This window comes from Pagrus major, chromosome 5 (assembly GCF_040436345.1).
Source record: "Pagrus major chromosome 5, Pma_NU_1.0".
NCBI classification, from domain to species: Eukaryota; Metazoa; Chordata; class Actinopteri; order Spariformes; family Sparidae; genus Pagrus; species Pagrus major.
In genome coordinates this window covers 11,477,727-11,495,627 of record NC_133219.1, presented here as the reverse complement: position 1 = coordinate 11,495,627, position 17,901 = coordinate 11,477,727, and the positions used below count along the sequence as shown (strand labels likewise).

The window sequence follows — 17,901 nt, the reverse complement described above, 5'->3', positions numbered from 1 at the left end:
TCACAGCTCACTGCATCTACAATCTTTTACTGAGTCATTGATAAAACACTGTCAAAATCATATTCTCCCACATTTCATTGGGAAATCTTTTCTAATACTGCAAAGAGAGTCTGTACCTGTGAGGGCGACGAGGCGTGGCAAACACAGGCGGTTGGCCAGAATAATTAGTTCCATGGGCTCCAGACCAGGACAGGGTGTCAGCAGACCGCAGTACAGGAACTCCAACACCCCGTGCATACAGGCTGTACTTGTGTTTGGAATGGGTACCTGGAAAACAATCAGATCAAGAAGAAACAAAAATAAACACATTTGTTGGTTGGTTGGTTGGTTTGTTTGCAGGATTACAGAAAAACTACTGAACAGATTTCCACAAAACATGGATGGAGGATGGGTCTCGGCCCGGAATAGACCCCGTTAACTTTTGATGCGGATTCAGATAAAAGGACAGATCCAGGATTTTTTTTGTCTCACTTTCTTAAACATTGCGAGATAAATGTGAGATGTGACATTTGAGATGTTAACATACAAAATAATATGTTGGCAAATTCATATAGAAATGGGTGAGGTCATATCAATGAAAGCAGTGCGGGGGGTATTTGGAGGTAAAGGGCAGAGGACATGCTGCTCTGGTCACATTCTGTTTGATCTAGACTCAGATGAAAGTGCTGTGATGTGAGCAATATGGCCGAAGAACCCAGAGCACACGCAGGCAACCCTGCAATGCTGAGCACAGCATGCCGCAAGCCCAACCTTAATGTGCATCAAAGCCAATATCAGATTTAGACCCTTTCTGCAAATGAGACAGGGAGAGACAGCGCATTGCATTATGTACATTAAGCTCCTGTTATATAATAAAATAATCTATGAAGACAGGACATGCCAACAAGTATTTGTAATCATTACTGATGACTGGACAACTCCAGACATGCACAGTTAAACAAGTTTAACATCTGGGTAAAACAACTTATTAAGTCCACTATAAAAAACAATCACCTGCAATGACCTCTAGATGTCGCCATACCATCAATTAGACCTTAGCTCCACCAAAGGCACTGATCAAGCTGCTGTTCAGCACATAACTGCATTCCACTTAATTAAATAAATGCAAACAAATGAGCAAGACCTTTTTATTGGCCTAATTACTGTTAGTCAGACCAACATCAATTCAGCGGCAGGTAATTCAGTCAAAGCCCAGGAAGGACGGAAGGAAGGTAGATGATGATGAGAGCGATGACCTGACCCTTGCAGGTGTGTACCCACTGAGGCGCTCTTTAACCTCCAGTCCCATAACCAATTAGGAGAATGTCAGCTTGGCGCGACTTCTCGTTACGACCAAAATGTCACAACACCACGGCTCTGGAGCTTCAAGCCTCAGCTGGGGACAGGAAGCATTAATGAGTGGACACATTCACTTTGACAGGACATTTATGGATAAGACCAGCTGTACTGACAGGTGTTCTTTTGCCCCCTCGTTCTGCCGTCCTAGAGGTTAATTACGTTTTACTGCAAGTTTATTTGCAGAGCAACAAAGCCTGGGCTCAGAGAAAAACACTGATCGAGCTGCAATGACTAAAGGGGGAAAATTAGATATCAGTCCCCAAAGGGTTTAAAAAACACACCGCGTGGGAATTGGAAAATTTTAAGACATAATGAGTGTCAAATGTGTTACAGTCAAAACTCGAAACTATTTGTGCGAAGGGCAGTGAGTCACGTAGCTGCCACGACAGATAAATTACACAGTTTACGAGAAAGAGTAAGAAAATTGAGGTCATGCTTCCTCTACAGTCAAATTCCAGATAAAAAATCCTGTTAAGTCAAGTAAGAGAAGAGAGAAGTTAAGTAAGAGAAACATGACTGTAAAGGTTAAGTTCGGTCACCCTCGTGCCGATAGAAAGTCGAGTAAAGTTTCGTAGCCCACAAAACATTTTTGGAGCCTAACAACAGTGATGCAGCATTCTCTTGAACAACTGAAGTAGATGGGGAAAAAACAACCCCCCAAAAAACATAAAATCGCTACATATAGTTCATCCAGCATGATCCCAAAATCTCAAATTGTTTTGAAAAGAGGTTATTGACACCCTCTATGCGTGATCAAGCTTGTGCACGCACTTCAGATGGGACTCTAATACTGTTGTAAAGGACTGAGACGGACCTCTTTTGCTGTGAAGCTCCAGAAATGTTTTGTGGACTACGAAGCATGAGGGTGAGTAGATAATGACTGAATTTCAATTTTTTTGGGTGAACTCCACTGTGATGCACACTGGAGAACAGAACAACCATGGACGCATAGAGCATAATCCAGAGCTGTGTCATAACAATTTCACCGTAAATTTGTAGAATCCCCTACACAGCCAGCACACTACCAGACTATTTGGACTCATGAGTTTTGATTACTAAAACAAAGATACAACTTTTTAACCATCACTGATGTCTATCAAAACCTATTTATGGTATACAATGTCCATAATTTTGCCAATACCAATAATACTGCAATAAAAATAAACACTGTTGTTCTGCACAAAACTAAAATAGTCATGTTATCACACAACAGCATGTGCACTGAAATGTATGAGCCTAAAAATACTGAGAAGGAAGTGTGACATGAGCATAATAATAGCACTGGCTGATCACATGCCACACTCAGTTATAGTTACAAGTTGTGCTATAAAGTTTCAGATACTGGATCTATATAACACTCTTCCGAAACCAATGAGAATATTTGTAATATGATATGTAATATAATATACAGTCTGTCCAACGCCAAGGTTAACTTGTCCGTCATTTTACAGCACAGGGTTGCTCAATGAAATGTGAGCTGTAGCTCCTTCATGCTACGTATATTATATAAAAATTAGAATTATACATAAAATAAGACAGTGCAGTTACTTATATACCTATGCACGTATACACCCAGAAATTGTTTTTATTGTTGAGTTCTACGTCATTTATTTATGGTCATAGGTTTAAGTTAATTGTTTTATTCATTACCTCCACCAAGGAGGTTATGTTTTCACTGTGTTGGTTGATTTGTCTACACGATTACACAAAAACTACTGAATGGTTTTCCAAAATACTTGGATGGAGGGTGGGTCCAGAATAGACCCCCTTAACCTTTGGTCTGAATCTGGATAAAGGAACGGATCCAGGAATTTTTCTTTCTTTCTTGCAAGATTGACGATGGCATTTTTTACACGGATCTCGATGAAAAAAACTCTACTGAGTGGCAGTCTAGTTGCCCATGTTTTTGTGTCCTGAAATGGCAAAAACCCATTCAATTGAATATGTTCAGTTTTGCGCAAATCAACATTTTTGGTTTATTTTGAATAGGTACAAGAATATTCCCATGACATTACCTTAAAATCATTTTGGAACTGCTCATCTTCAGCTGCAACTGTTCACTCAGTTAGGCTGCTGAAACACACTGTACTAAATGATTTGACTGGAAGCTGCTGAACGTTTAATTAATACTGTTATCTATAAGACCTCTCCTTGTAATTATCGGATTTTCACTTCCTTTTTGAAATCTCTGACATCAACATCTCTCAGTACTCTCTCTCTCTCTTAGATGACTCTGAATGTAACTGGACCATCTGCTGTGTAAAGGTTGTGTAATTGTGGTATTGTGTCTCCCCATAAAAGCTCTGCTTCTTTTCAAAAGGCCAGTGTTAAGTGTTTCAGCAAGCTTTTCTGCTCACTTCCACTGACACTGCTTCTCAAACTACCGTTTACCCATCAAGATGTGTGCATCAAACTGAAAGACATTTATAGTATAGTCAGCCAATGGCACAGCAATTCTGAAAATGTAATCTGTGCATTAGCAACGCTTCATCTTTGTCTTTGCAAGGAGGATAGAAGTAACTTTTTAAAGCCAGCTTGTAGTTAACATAAAAAATCCAGTTCAGTAATTAGCACTGCTAAGCTTTTCAGCAAAAAAATAAAATAAAAAATGCAGATACATCTATATGCAAACATAAATGCTGACAGTTTCATTGTGTAGTCAGTCTTTGAGTCTTTGTCTCCAGGGCACCTGCCATCTTTGCTGTGCCAGCTTTATGCCATAAACAATGCCACAATAGTCACTAACATGAGCCGTTTAGAGTAACCATAGACACCGGCAGCCCACCAGCAGCAAACACTGTGCCCCCTCAGTGATGCTGATGTCCTGTTTTCACCACCGTCCACAATAGCTGCACTGGCTTTTTTTCCTCACCCACTCACATGGTGTTTTCTGGAATAAAATCCAGGCTATCCACGTGGACACAAAAAACAAAATGGTTTTCTTTCCCAGGTCTACATCGGTTTTCTTCTAAAATGCTTTCTATAACTTTGAGCTTTACACCTAAACTAAATATATAACATTTGTATTCCTTGTCTGTCCGTCTGTCTATGTCCATTTGATTACTTCCAATCCTTCTGAAAGCCTGAATCTTTGTAACCTAACCCAGCTGACCTTGAAAGTAACCATACCCCAGGGGATCTGGTTCTGCAACACAGTCCGCAGAGTGGCGACTTAAAGACAGCTAGACGCATGAACTTCCTTCCTGGTGAGGTCAGGTCCGGTGCACAGGCCCTGCCCCTGGAGGAACACCAAGCAACCAGAAGCTGAACTTCAGGTGAGAGGACACCTGAAGCAACCAGATCTGCCACTTGGGGAAGCTGTACTGACCTCGAAAAGAGTGACTCTTCTTGGCTTGTGCTAAAAACGGTTCAGTGAAACATCCTCGATCCACTATTGCAGGCTGCGTATTTGCTGAGTTTCAACCTTGCACGTGGTTTGCAAACAGATTGTAGATCAATCTGATAGCAGGCTTCAAGCTTCCTGAGCTGTAAATTTTCCCATGCTCAGTGCACACAGGTTGCATGATATAATGCATCTTATCCAAGTAACCCATTTACCTAAACTTGTTCATTTGTTCTTTTAGAGAAGTGCTACATATAGGCCACATGTGAGGACAGCTTGAATCACCATGGTACGGGGGCCAACAGGGTAAGGTGCTCTCTCCTTTACTGTTCACCCTGTACACATCTGATCTCAGGCATAACACAGACAACTGTCCCATCCAGAAGTCCTCTATTGATACAGCCACTGTTGGATGTATATCAGAAAGGAATTAACAGGAATACATGGAGGTCATTAACGACTTTGTGGACTGGCGTGGGCCCAACCACCTTGACATCAGGAGATGGTGATAGACTTCTGTAGGAAGATGCTACAAAGGCTAAACAGATGAACATCCAGGTATTGGATATTGAGATGGTTGGAGCGTACAAAAGGAGTGTTCACCTCAACCATAAAATGGACCGGTCGGACAACATGGTTGTTCCGTTCAAAAAGGGCCATCTCCATTTTCTGAGGGGACTGACTTCCTTTGGAGTGTGTCCTCTAGCTCTGTCCTGGACTGCCCTCTGGATTTCATGGGGGAGGTGGGTGAGAAATTGTTAGCGAAGCTGACGTCAATCATTGACAACACCTCTCACCCCTGCGTGAGACTGTGGGAGCTGAAGCAGCTCCTACAGTAACAGACTGCTACACCCACAGTTCTAGAGGGAGCACTACCGCAGGTCCCTTGTTCCTGCTCGGACTTTTTAACTGAGGCACGACATAATGTAACACCATCACCCACCTCTTACAACTAGCTATCCCCGGTTATCTAGATCCTATTTATTGATTTTCTATATGTTATTACGTTATTATTATATTATTTATACATGATACATTATACATATTTTATCATATACATATTATACATTTTTCAAAATGTGGGCAACTACTCGACCTTTTAAGATATATTTTCAAACAAGATATAGTTTTAGACAATACTGTATATGTATTGTATTGTATTTTATTCCATCTGTTAATCAGTCTACACTGATGGGACATGGGTCTATATGTTGCACATACTAAGCTAATATCAGTCTGTGCCATGAATGAATGAATGTATGAGGTGAGTCGTAGTTGTAGTCTGTGTCTCTCGCTCCCTCCCTCCCTCCCTCCCTCTGTTCTCTTTGTCCATGCTCTATGTGCAGAAATGGCAATAATTCTCTATTTTTAGTTGAATGCCTTACATCATATATATATTACAATTATATTTGCAATTATCCTGTGCAATTATCTATCACGGTCATATCTGTATAAGTGAAAGATGTATGAGGTACATATAGTTTTTATTTTTATTGAGCACTTTATCACCCATTTGCACTTTTCACTATTGACCTGCTGTAACAGACTTTTTCCCAGGTGTGGGGTCAATAATGTTTATCTTATCTCTTACTGCGGTTGTTGACACAAGCGCTGAGTACAAGCGTCTCGTTTGGTTGCCCCTTAAGGCTGCGACCTGAGTTAACTGCTGTATATTTCCAAGAATTCAGGGACGCAGAAACTTAATCCCTCCTCAAAACGTAAAGGTAACTCCATCCTCAAGCTCTTCCCGGTATGTCTGAACTCACCTCTTCAATGTAGCTTTCCATGAAGGAGCCACGGAACATGGCAGCCATCCAGTTGCAGCTGGAGATGAGCAGGGGCTTGTGGGCCGGGAGGCAGCCATCGTCCAGTCGGAACACCACATCTAAAACCGGGGTGGGAAAAGAGCATTCATCTCGTGGAGTGCCACAGAAGCCCAAGCTACAGAGGGGGAAAGACAGACAAGGCAGACGTCCAGACATACACACAGGCAGACAGAAGGCCAGACAGACACACACAGAGACATGGACACAGGTAGACAGACAGAGAGATAAATTGACAGAAGGACAGAACGGCTTTTGACACAGAATACGGGAAGGAGAGCGGACGCAGGGTAGTAGGTCATGAAGTTAATCCTGTGTGGACTCTGGACTAGAGCTTTGGTAGAGAAAGAGTTAAAAGGGAACACAGCAGCTATGTGTAATGACGTTGAATTCAATCTGCTTTTAATATAATGCTTGAGAAAAATAGTATAAGGTAAATCTTATCAGAGCTTATCAATAGAATCTTTTATACGCGTTTTAAAAAAAGATTCCTCGTATCATAACAATGAAGGCAACAGAGAAAGTATAGAAGGGAGTGAATGTGAGGCAGGCTTTGTTCAGAGACAGCAGATGCCTAGCACTGGCTGCTTATGCTGTGATAAGCATGCATACAGAACAGCTTAGGGGACAGACAACACAACACAAACACAGGACACAGGACGCACACAAGAGCGAACATGAGAAAACCAAGCAGACTGAAACACGCCATCATAGAAATCACATGATGGTTTTAGAAGGACTTCAGAAAACAGATAAACCAGAAAATATACAAAATGCATATTTTATACCAAATATTCAAGAACAAATGTACAATCAAATGTACATTTACAGACACTGAAAGAGAATGCTGGAAATTAGCAAAATCTTTTCTGTCTTTCATAATCCACTACTCCTCCCATCTTACATTCACCCGCACACACATGCACACACTTACAAACACCTACTGATGCATCAATGGAAAACATCTACATCCACATCAATGCTACTGAAAGCATTGAATGGCACTGAATGGTTGGCACAGTGGTTTACCAGCAAAGGTCCCCTTATTGAGACACTCCTTGATGCGGTTGGCTCTGCGCACATGGAAGGCCTTGGTGATCTCCTGGTTCATGAAGCTCTCCCTGTTGAGAACATTGGCCACCATCATCCGCAGGTCAAACACCTCGAGTAGCTCTGCGATGGTCGCCACCTGCATCAGGTCGCCTCGGCCCTCGTCCAGACTGCCTGTGTACAGGTACTGAAGCACCGCCTGAGAACAGAGCAAAACGAGAGGTCAAATATAGAGCTTAGGTACAGCTATCATGACACCAAAAAGCTCTTCGTAATATTCACATCAACAAAATAATATAATTCTCTCCTTATAATGTATGAATACATTTTCAAGTCTATCACCTTGAATGGTTCTTCCTGTATAAGTGCGTCCATGGCTACAACAGTCATGAGTCGTGGTCGTCCCGTCATGGGATCATCAACATGCTCCAGGCACACACTCAGGAACCCCCTTCCCCATCCTGAAAGTGCTCGCCCAGTCCCCAGTGCACCCAGAGAGTACAGAGCTCGGGAGGGGAGGGCATTATCGCTCTGGGAAGTCCTCAAAGAGCCCTGCTGGAGCAGCTGGGGTCGATTCAGGCCCCGCACTCCTCCGTCCACCCCGTCTTTATCAATGTCCAGGCTCTTAGTGCGCCCAGCTTGCTCCTTGGCTCCTCTCCTGCTCTGCTCATCTTCCTCCGCACTCTCCAAGTTTTCCTTGCTCTCCTGTTCCTCCCCCCGTGGCCCCAGACACGATCCACCAAGATCGAGGGTGAAGAGGTCATAGAACTTGGAGCAGGAAGTAGCCAGATAGACTTTGTGTGCAAAGACGCGAGTGGCACCGCCCTGCAGAAGGAAGAGGACATCTGCGCACAGTGGATGGCAGAAAAGGGAATCAGGGCCCTCGCCGTCTGCAGGAGGGGGGTCTGGGATGCCCACGATGGGGCGAGGCGGACGTGGAGGCAGGAAGGGCGCCTGGAGAAGGGGCCTCTGGACCTTTTTCAGGTGGGACTTCCAGAACTGCAGGTGACGACGGGAGATGAGGGCAGCTCGGATGGCATTGTCAAAAACATCTTTGACTCCAAACTGGGCAACAATGCTTGTCTCATAGTAGGGAATCCCAAGTTCCTTTGCCACCTCGTGGCCTCTCTCTGGGGGGAGGATATCTGTAGGTTTGATGGGTCTGTGGGACAGGATGAGAGAATGATGACACAATAAAATGACAAAGGTTGTTCTTCACAACACAAATCGATGATAGAGCAGTTGTCAATGTCTTATTTACAAGGATTCAGTTACCAATTTGTTACATTACTGATAACTGATCACTGACTGGAAAACTCCACAGGTAACTCTCACTGAAAGCCACAGTGGTTCATGTTTTATCTGAATTTCTCTGTTAATGCCTGACGAAGGCGGCGGCTCACTTGGCTAGGGGTCGTCGTGCACGGTTAACTGCATCCAGGTCGGCATAGCGCAGATCCAGCTGGCAGCCAACAAGAATGATGGGCGTCCGGGGACAAAAGTGCTTGATCTCTGGGAACCACATGGTGCGTACATGGCGCAGGGAATTGGGATTAGCCAGAGAGAAGCACAGCACCACTACGTCAGACCTAGAGGAAAAGGAGGGAGAGAAAAAGTCTTTCAACATCACAGATAAGATAGGAAAAAGATGGCACAGGAGAGCAGATCTGTTGTGTCCTGAGCAAGAGATGTCAGCAGAGAAGACATTAGGTCTTTGATGAAGTGAAGGGGACAGAGAAGAGAGAAAGAAAAAAGGGGTCAGCACTGAGTCACAGACGTCTTGTCAGTTTATGTTAAAACGTGTGTGATATGTGTACGGAGGAAGCCTGTTCAACAGCTGCAAGGCATTGTGGGAGCATGGACAGTGCCATCGAGAAAGCTGGGGTCACAAGACATGTGTGTGTGTGTGTGTGTGTGTGTGTGTGTGTGTGTGTGTGTGTGTGTGTGTGTGTGTGTGTCTGGGCCTCTGGGCTGGTGATCTGTGTGGCCCATCGCTCTCTCTCTCCCTTCCTCTTACGTAAATCTCCCTAAGCCCTCCAAGGCTACATGAACCACAAAGAGAAGGCTAAGAATAGACCGGGATACACACATAAATTCATTTCCTCAACCGACGTGTTTGAGCAGGCAGACAGCAGCACTTACAGCTGATCTCTGCTGCTGATTTCTGTGCCATGTTTGTGCATGTGTGCCTGATCCTAGGTAATGGTGAATCAAACTCGGTGTTGAGTGAGACGGATCATTAAGTATCAGAACAAAGCTGACAGTGCAGGAATCTAAAATTCTTCAATGATCTACCACTTAAGACGACAAAAACAGCCCATGGCATGAAGTCCCAGCAGCACAAGACCAGGCCTATTTTGCATTTGCATCACTTATGTAACTTGTGTGCAACTTGATCCATCATTGATAACCTGCAGATAAAAATAGAAATATATATATTCCTGTTTATGACACTTACAGTATTCACCTGAAGATGTGAGGTGCTAAACCACATCCTGAGAACCGCATTTTAACACTCCTCTTATTTCCCAGGGGTGAAACACCTGCGCTACAGCGAATATGGCCTATTTACTGAACAGACAATGGCTGCACTGTAAAAAAAAAAGATCTTAGCAACTTGTTTTATCTGGTATTTTCTGTCAAAGTCAGACTTTACTTTGTGCAAATCAAATAAACAGGCCAACAGCACAAGACTTTCTACTTTCTGCATTTTTTGCAGTGTGCACATAGGTTCCATAGTCCATCTTTACTTTCCCCAATGTAATCTCTGAAAAGCTCCTACTCCCAAGGACATAATACACTACCTAATACACACCGAAGTATTAAATCACAGCTCACACACGTACACACACACATAGGAATTCCCATTAGCACTTTGTCAAAGGATCATTATCAAGGCTTTGTCTGCTTGAGGTCATGTCATGTGTACGTGCCATTGCCCTCGTGGTTAAAGGAAAATACTTTTTTTTTCTCTCTTTACAACCTACGCCTTACCACACTTACAGTGTACCTTTATGTTAGCATAACACTGTACTAGACTCCAACACTGTACAGATTGAGGGGAGGCACTTTGCTGGGAACAGCTTTACACAGGCTGCCAACTGGTCCAAGGAAATATGAGCCCCAGAGGGCTTCTGGACCTGTCCAATCTTAACTTATCTTTCAAATGTGGCTATTAGAAAGTCTGAGAGTGAAGGTGAGCATTAAAAATGAGTATGAGAACAATCCATTAGTGCTGTTGCATTGCATTAAATGTGGTTGGTGTGGAAGGAGCTATTTCCTGGTTCAACCTGCAGGTGAACCCAGATGACCTACATATTGTTTTCATGTATGTAATGCTGTTACTTGGGTCACTAGTGCCAAGGATATGTTATATAAAATGAGAAGTCAAGCAGCAGGAAACCCAATGTAAGGACAGATGGAGGACAGCTGTGTCAGAGGTGAAGTGACAGCAAACGAGTCCAATGTGCTATTACTAATACTCTTGCCCCAGTACTAATGTATTATAAATAGCTCCACCAGTGACTGGTTATTTAGTGTTTTCTGTGTGTGTGTGTGTGTGTGTATGTGTGTGTGTGTGTGTGTGTGTGTGTGTGTGTGTGTGTGTGTGTGTGTGTGTGTGTGTGTGTGTGTGTGCATGTGCTGGATCTGAACTACAAAGGTCATCAGTTGCCAGATTATGTAAGAGGAGACACACATAATGCACACAAGCTCTTATACAAGCACAAACACAGCAGAGATGTCCTAAATAATCAGATTATCTCGCAATAAAGAAATTAATGGGTCTCATGCAGGCATATGTATCACTCTGCAATCACACCGCCTGGCATGAGACCCCTAACGAGTCATTAAGTCTGTCACAACTGTGTTATAAAAGTCGTTAATGTGCTATTAAAACGGCTTACGAGAACAATGTGCGAAAGTGCAATATGACATTGTTTGGCCTGTTCTTTAATGAAGAAAAAGTTAAGTTGAGGTTGGCTCAGGTTAAGTTTGGCTTAGCCTATTTTCAGGCTGAGATTGTTTTCCCAACCAGACTGTTCCTCTCCTAACAAGGCATGTGACAGTCTGACCTGACCTGATGATGTGATGTTTTGAGTTTTGATATCAACAAAACTAAAGAGTGGAAGAAGGTGCTGAGAGGGTGAAGGAGCAGCAAAGTGTCAAGGGCAAACAGGAGGCTAATGATTGGAGATGAGTAACAGTGTAATGAGGGAGATGGGGGAGAGGGGAGGTGAGGTGAGGTGAGGTGAGGTAGGGGAGAGCAGGACAGGAACGAAGAGGAGGTTGATGTGTGGAGCTGCAGCTGCCAGGGAGACAGGCAGGCAGAAAACAGCTGAGCTGGCAATGTGTCTTTATCAGCTGACTGCAGGCTGACAAAGCATACAGGACGTGTGGATAGACACGAACACCACAAACAAAAACACGCACACAGACAGATGTAGATTGTGCAGACAATAAAGATAGTGGGAGAACAAACGCAAACACAACCTAGAAATAAACAAACTCTGTCACACGGATATATACATGTAAAATGGTGACATGTTACACAAAGTGCATCCACCCAGCTATGAGACAATACATGCATATGTGTGTGTGGATGTTTGTAAAGTCTTAGAGCCTGGTCACAGCTGATGACCATTAAAGGAGCCATATTCTGCTCATTTTCAGGTTCATAATTGTATTAAAGGTTACTACTAAAATAGGTTCACACACATGCTGCAGCACCTTATTCCCCCTCTGTCTGAAATGTTTTAGCTCCTGTCTCTTTAAGGCCTGCCTCTTGAATACCCAGTCTGCTCTGATTGGTCAGCTCACATACACCTGAGCCAACAACAACAGAGCAGCTGTGCAAAATTAATTCTTACATTCTCAGGCATAAATTATGCAAATGTGTGACACGGTGATGTAGTGTGATGGCAACTAATAAAAATTGTCTATATACAGTACACATTCAATGATGTATGACATATATTTTCACTCTTCTGTGTTACCATCATGCCGTCATCTGAATTGGTATTTGTTGAATTTGCTTTGGCAATAAGCTTTGATAGCGGGATGGGGAGTAAGAGGATAGAGGGTTGATCCAATCATGTCTGCTGGAGGAAGGATGTAATAGCTTGAGGGCGGAGTTCAACTATAAAGTGTTGCAACTGGATTACCCAGAAAACAACTTGTTGGTAAGTAAATGTTACGTGGGCATGTTTATTATTTGGATGTGACAAATTAGTTCTCACTGTAAGTTCTAATTCTATTCTCCTGAACCAGCCAACGATTAGTTCGGTCAAATATAAGCCCAAGGAAACTGTTTCATTGCCTTACAAACCCTCCAGCCAAGACTCAGCAATCTCTTGGCTGGTCCAGTTGTTAAAATGGAACATGGTGTAATGTGGTTAACCTTGTGGTCAGCCAGTAATTGTGTTATTGGGTCAGTAACTAGACTCTGGCTGCAAGAATGTCTGAAAGTGTGCGTGTGTGTATGTGTGTGTGTGCCCGTGCCTGTTTGGTGTGTGTTTCTGCTCACCTGCCATAGGCAAATCGTCTGTCTTTGTGATGATCCCCGAATGTGTCCCATAGCCTCAGGGACACACTGACCTCATCCACTACATCACGAGATCTCTCTAACACCTACAACACAGACACATACTGCTGTAATCGGGTCATAAGGTCTTAACTTCATGGTGATGTTTGTGTTTTTAGTGGAATTGAAGGATTATGCAATCACTCGGCTAGAGGGGAAAAAAATCCTGCACAATGTCAAGCTGCATAGGCAACATTTTTAGAATGAAGTTGAGCTTTCAGTGTCTTGAAGAGACATGTTTTTACCTATGTTACAAATGCAAAATGTACCCAATTTTGTCTATATGTGCCTCTTTCCACTCTGTGTGTGTGTGTGTGTTTCTGGTGTGCCCACCTCCTGGCATACGCGGTACTGGTCGATGGCCCAGACGGTTGGCACGTGGGTGGCAAGCAGCTGATACTGTGTGAGGGTGGCATTGCAGGCCCGGGCACAGATTAGCCTGGTCTTGCCTACTGCATTATCCCCTACCACCACACATTTAATGGTTTCCACATTGGGCCGCTCATAGTCTGTGTCTATATCCATGGAGAGGGCCCTGGAGAATGAGAGATAGGAGGGGGAGGGGGAGGGGGAGGGAAATAAAAGAGGTTAATTCAATATTCATGGCAATTAAAATCACATTGATAAAGAACCCCAGGAGGAATGACACTGCATTTAAAACAACCGGCGTCAGGTGCAGTCGTTTCTAACTCCAGTCCAGTCCAGGCTAGGGAGGCTTTGTTAAGGCTCTAAGCTGCCGTAGCTGTACTGACCAGTGTACAGAAGCTCCTGCCAAACTCCTCAACAGAACACATGGTTCGCAGGCTGAGGAATAGAGGGACCGCAGAGCTATTTCTGTAACAGCTAACAGGGAGAGGGAGAGAAAGACAGGGAGACAAAAAGAGACTTCCACTGAGCTCACTGTCCTTTTCTCCCCTTGTCTGTCTTTACTCTGTATCTGTTCCCCTTTTGATGCATTGATAGCATCTTCGCATCACAGGAAACACAATGCAAAAGCGATGAAACGTCACACAAAAGCAAACAATAAAATCCGCCACAAGGCACTTTTTTTAATTAACTTCCCAGGTCATGAGCCCAGGGGGAGCTGTGCATCCTCTTTAGGGGTCAAACATATTTACTGTAGGCTTGCACAGAAGAAAGTGTGGTTACATGTTTGACTAAACCTTAGCACAAGACGGAGGTGGTTATGCATGTACACACAGCTCAACTGACTTCCTCTTTCAAACAGCAAACATCACTGTAAAAAGCTTATCAAAATCCCCTTTCCATAAACTGCTTACAAACATTTCTGACATGTCAAAACACATGTTAATACCGTTTTTTAAAACATTCCTGGTAGAATCTGCTCTATTACATAATCAGCCTCCACACACACACACACACACACACAGAGAGAGAGAGAGAGAGAGTTAGACCTGTAGTCAGCTAATCAGTCCATCCGTCCTTGCAACTAGTTCAAAGACCCACCCCAAGGCCCCATAAATAGAGCATCTGAAACATTCATAAAGGCATCACTTATTATTCCATTGACGTGGACTCCAGTGCAACACTTCAGTCCAGCACTGACAGACACCAGTAGCTAAAAATGGCATCTATTCATCGGACACATGAGCCAATGCTTGCAGCCTGCTATTCAGCAGTGACCTTCTCTGCATGTCCACACACAAACCTCCAATCTGCTGAAATAAAGACCTCATTCGTCTTGTGATTTCTTTTGTCAACAACAACAAAAACATTTCCTGCTAAGTCCTGATTACATCAGGCAGGAAGTACAGCGCAGAGAGCCTACCTTTGTCTAAGTGAAAGTGAAATGAAGTCTCCGTCAAAGAGGCTGTTTCCTGAATGGCTCATATGGAAAAGATAGAACTGTGTCTTTCAGAGTTATAAATACCCTTTTTTCCCTTGCCACCTGTCTTGCTGCAACACCTTCAGAGACACGTACTACAGGTAGAGGAGAGAGATAGAAGAAGCAATAAAATGTTACCACAACCTTGCACTTATCTAACAGCTATCTGCCTAATGGTCATGGCAGCTGCCAAAGCAGCAGTCCTCTTGGTGGTTTATTAGGAAAAGAGAGATGAAACCTGACTAACCAAGTGGCTCTGCAACATCCACAATATGTCACCAAGGACATGTGAGCAGAGCAAGAGTGAAATGTAACAGGCGCTGACAGACAGTGGGAGAGAGGATGCATAGTAATGTTAATTCCCAGCGTTTCCAATGAAACAGCAGATAAGCAAAAGGGATTGCAAGAGAGACAAGGCAGGGAGGGGATTATTAGAGTCTTAGAGAGAAAGAGAGGGACTGTCAGCACAGCATTAGAATCAGTCAGTCATGCCATTAGGATCAAGAGGGCAAGACCAACAATAACTGAGGCTGCTCAAGGGAACAAATCACAGCTTTTCCTGCTGACGCTTCCCTCTACTGTCAAATGTGAGGTTCTCTCAGAGAGGACAAGGAGACGGCCGAGGAGAGTAAAGTTTAAGATTTTTCAACTTCAGACCCATGGGAGTCCTAAAGTCAGTGCGTGTGTTTGCGTGTGGGCGTGCGTGCAATGTGCATGCATGTGGTAATGAGCTTAGGGCTGGCCTGTGAGGCACGGAATGATGCGAGCAGTGATGTAACCAGGAGGCAGCGGTGGTGATGGTGTGGACAGTTTCTCAGGGAGATCAACAGTACCCGGCTTCCAGATATCAGCCTCCATCTGAGGCCTCGCATCGAGCTCAGAGCAAAGACTCCGGCCATATGTCGATCAAAACACACAACCTGATTGCGTTTAGCTCGCACGTCACTGCACTTGAAAGATGTGCACCTGCTCTCTAACTTCATGAGCCTTCAATAGTGTCCGCCATCATTTCTAATTGCATGACTGAAGGATGAGCAGAAGCCGGAAACTGTGAGAGCGGAGCGGTGCAGCTCGGAGGAATGGAAAGAGAAGCCGTAGAGCTCAGGTTTCATTTTTAGCCAACGACCTATAGTGAACTGTACACACACAGACGTCTAGACTTCATCTGCTGGCCAGTGTCATCTTCCCAACAAGGCAGGAGAGGAGGAGGCTGCGAGGACAAAGGAATGTGTGTGGGGAAGAGAGGATGAGAGTCTGACCCAGTTTTTTTCTTTACTCTTACAGTGGCATATTGATGGGTACAGGCAAGACCACAGTGATAGGAACACTGTGACGGGAACTCAAACGCCCACTCAACACACAAACACCGACCTTTTGGTTTACTCTGGAATGTCACGGATTGAGTCAGTGTCTGCATGACTGTGCGTGTGTGTGTGCCTGTTTGTATTCGGTGCAGGAGGACCAGACAGACAAAGAAGCTCATGCATAATTTGGACAGTGTGCGTCTCAGTATGGCTTTGCTTTAAGGCCAGAGGGGGTTTCATAAGGAGATGGATTACAGCTCTATCTCACTGCAGAGTTCCTGGCATCTTTTGTTTTTTTATACGGGCCCGTTGCTTCCTTGCTAAATCCTTTAATTTATCCTTCAGTCGGTCTAGGTCTGTCTGCTCTGGTCCCAGCTGTGCCCACTCAACCAAACCTTCTGACCTGCTGACAAACTCCCTCACTCTCCTTCCCATTCTGTATTTATTCTCCTATTGAACGCTCTAGCTCACAGTTATCCCATCCTTCGCTTCACTCATTGTCTGGTAGTAACCTCTCCCCTCCCACCCCTCTTCCTTGTCCTGTCCCAGTTATTCCTCTCATCATGCTCCCTCCGCCCCCTCTTATCAGCCGCCATCTATCCATCTATCTCGCCGTGACCTCACAATTTTCTGGATTGCAATCAAGGAGCAGTATTAAGCAGACGGCCCTCCCACACCCGCTTCGCTTCCCCCTCTGTCTCCATCTCTCTGTTATGTAACACCTTTAGCGATCCACTGGCTGCAACCGTTCATCCCAAAACCCTCCATAGCTCCCATCTGCCTCTTTTTATTGTCCTCTTCCTTGAGGCTAAAGTTCACCCCCGACGCCGTGGCGAAGCCGCCTGCCTCTCCTGCAACAAAAATGACCCCAATTTCCACCCGCATTATACATGGGTGAACACTTGCGCACTCACACAGAGCTCAGGGGTTTACACTATCTCCGGCTTGGCTGCATAGTCGGAGTGTCCATGTGTAATTGTTGGAAGAAATGATGGATACATGTGCAATCATGTGTGCAACCTAATTCTTTAATGACTATTTCTGGCAAAGGTTCGCTCTCACAAAAGGAAAATGTCTACTCATTTGTACTTTTTCGGCATGTGTGCTCTTGTTTTTGTAGGAAAAGTGTGTGTGTTGTGTGGGTGTTTGACAGTGACTGCCACAGGCGCAGCTGGCACAGACTTGTTACATAACCTGGTCTGTGGCCTCTTCTTGGCTCCCTGGATGGCTGACAGTAGCCCTCAGACTCATACACACTAGCACAGACATACATACACACATGCAGGCCTGCACGTACTTGCCTCGCCCACTGCAGATGGTACTGGTATTACCGCATGGCCCGTGGCAGGCGGCGATATGTACACATCCATCCTAATGAATGAGAGGGTCTTTGGGAGCAGCATGTCTGTCTGCTTTGAGAGAGCCCTCCTCCTCCTCCTCTCCCTGCTGCAGTAATGCTCTGTAAACACAGGAAGGCTCCTCTTGATGCCCTCATTTCCTTTATCCCTCCTCATCTTCTTCCTCCTCCTCCTCCCTCCCCTGTCCATATTTTCCACCTACTCTTTCTCGCCATCTCGCTCGCTGTCTTAACTCTCTCGTTTCTATTCCACACCCCT

General features: G+C 44.4%; 1 protein-coding gene across 4 annotated transcripts in view; it reads right to left on the bottom strand.

The window, feature by feature from the left end:
* Positions 1–17,901, bottom strand: part of rhobtb4 (Rho related BTB domain containing 4) — a 50,820-nt gene that overhangs the window by 6,248 nt on the left and 26,671 nt on the right. For all 4 annotated transcript variants that reach the window (XM_073466236.1, XM_073466234.1, XM_073466235.1 and 1 more), the window contains 7 exons: positions 13,469–13,670; positions 13,079–13,182; positions 8,958–9,143; positions 7,897–8,716; positions 7,534–7,753; positions 6,448–6,566; positions 117–267 (listed from right to left, as the gene is read on the bottom strand). In XM_073466236.1, the coding sequence (XP_073322337.1) occupies positions 117–267; positions 6,448–6,566; positions 7,534–7,753; positions 7,897–8,716; positions 8,958–9,143; positions 13,079–13,182; positions 13,469–13,660 (1,792 nt within the window). In that variant the 5' untranslated portion in view covers positions 13,661–13,670. The remainder of the gene's footprint in view (positions 1–116; positions 268–6,447; positions 6,567–7,533; positions 7,754–7,896; positions 8,717–8,957; positions 9,144–13,078; positions 13,183–13,468; positions 13,671–17,901) is intronic.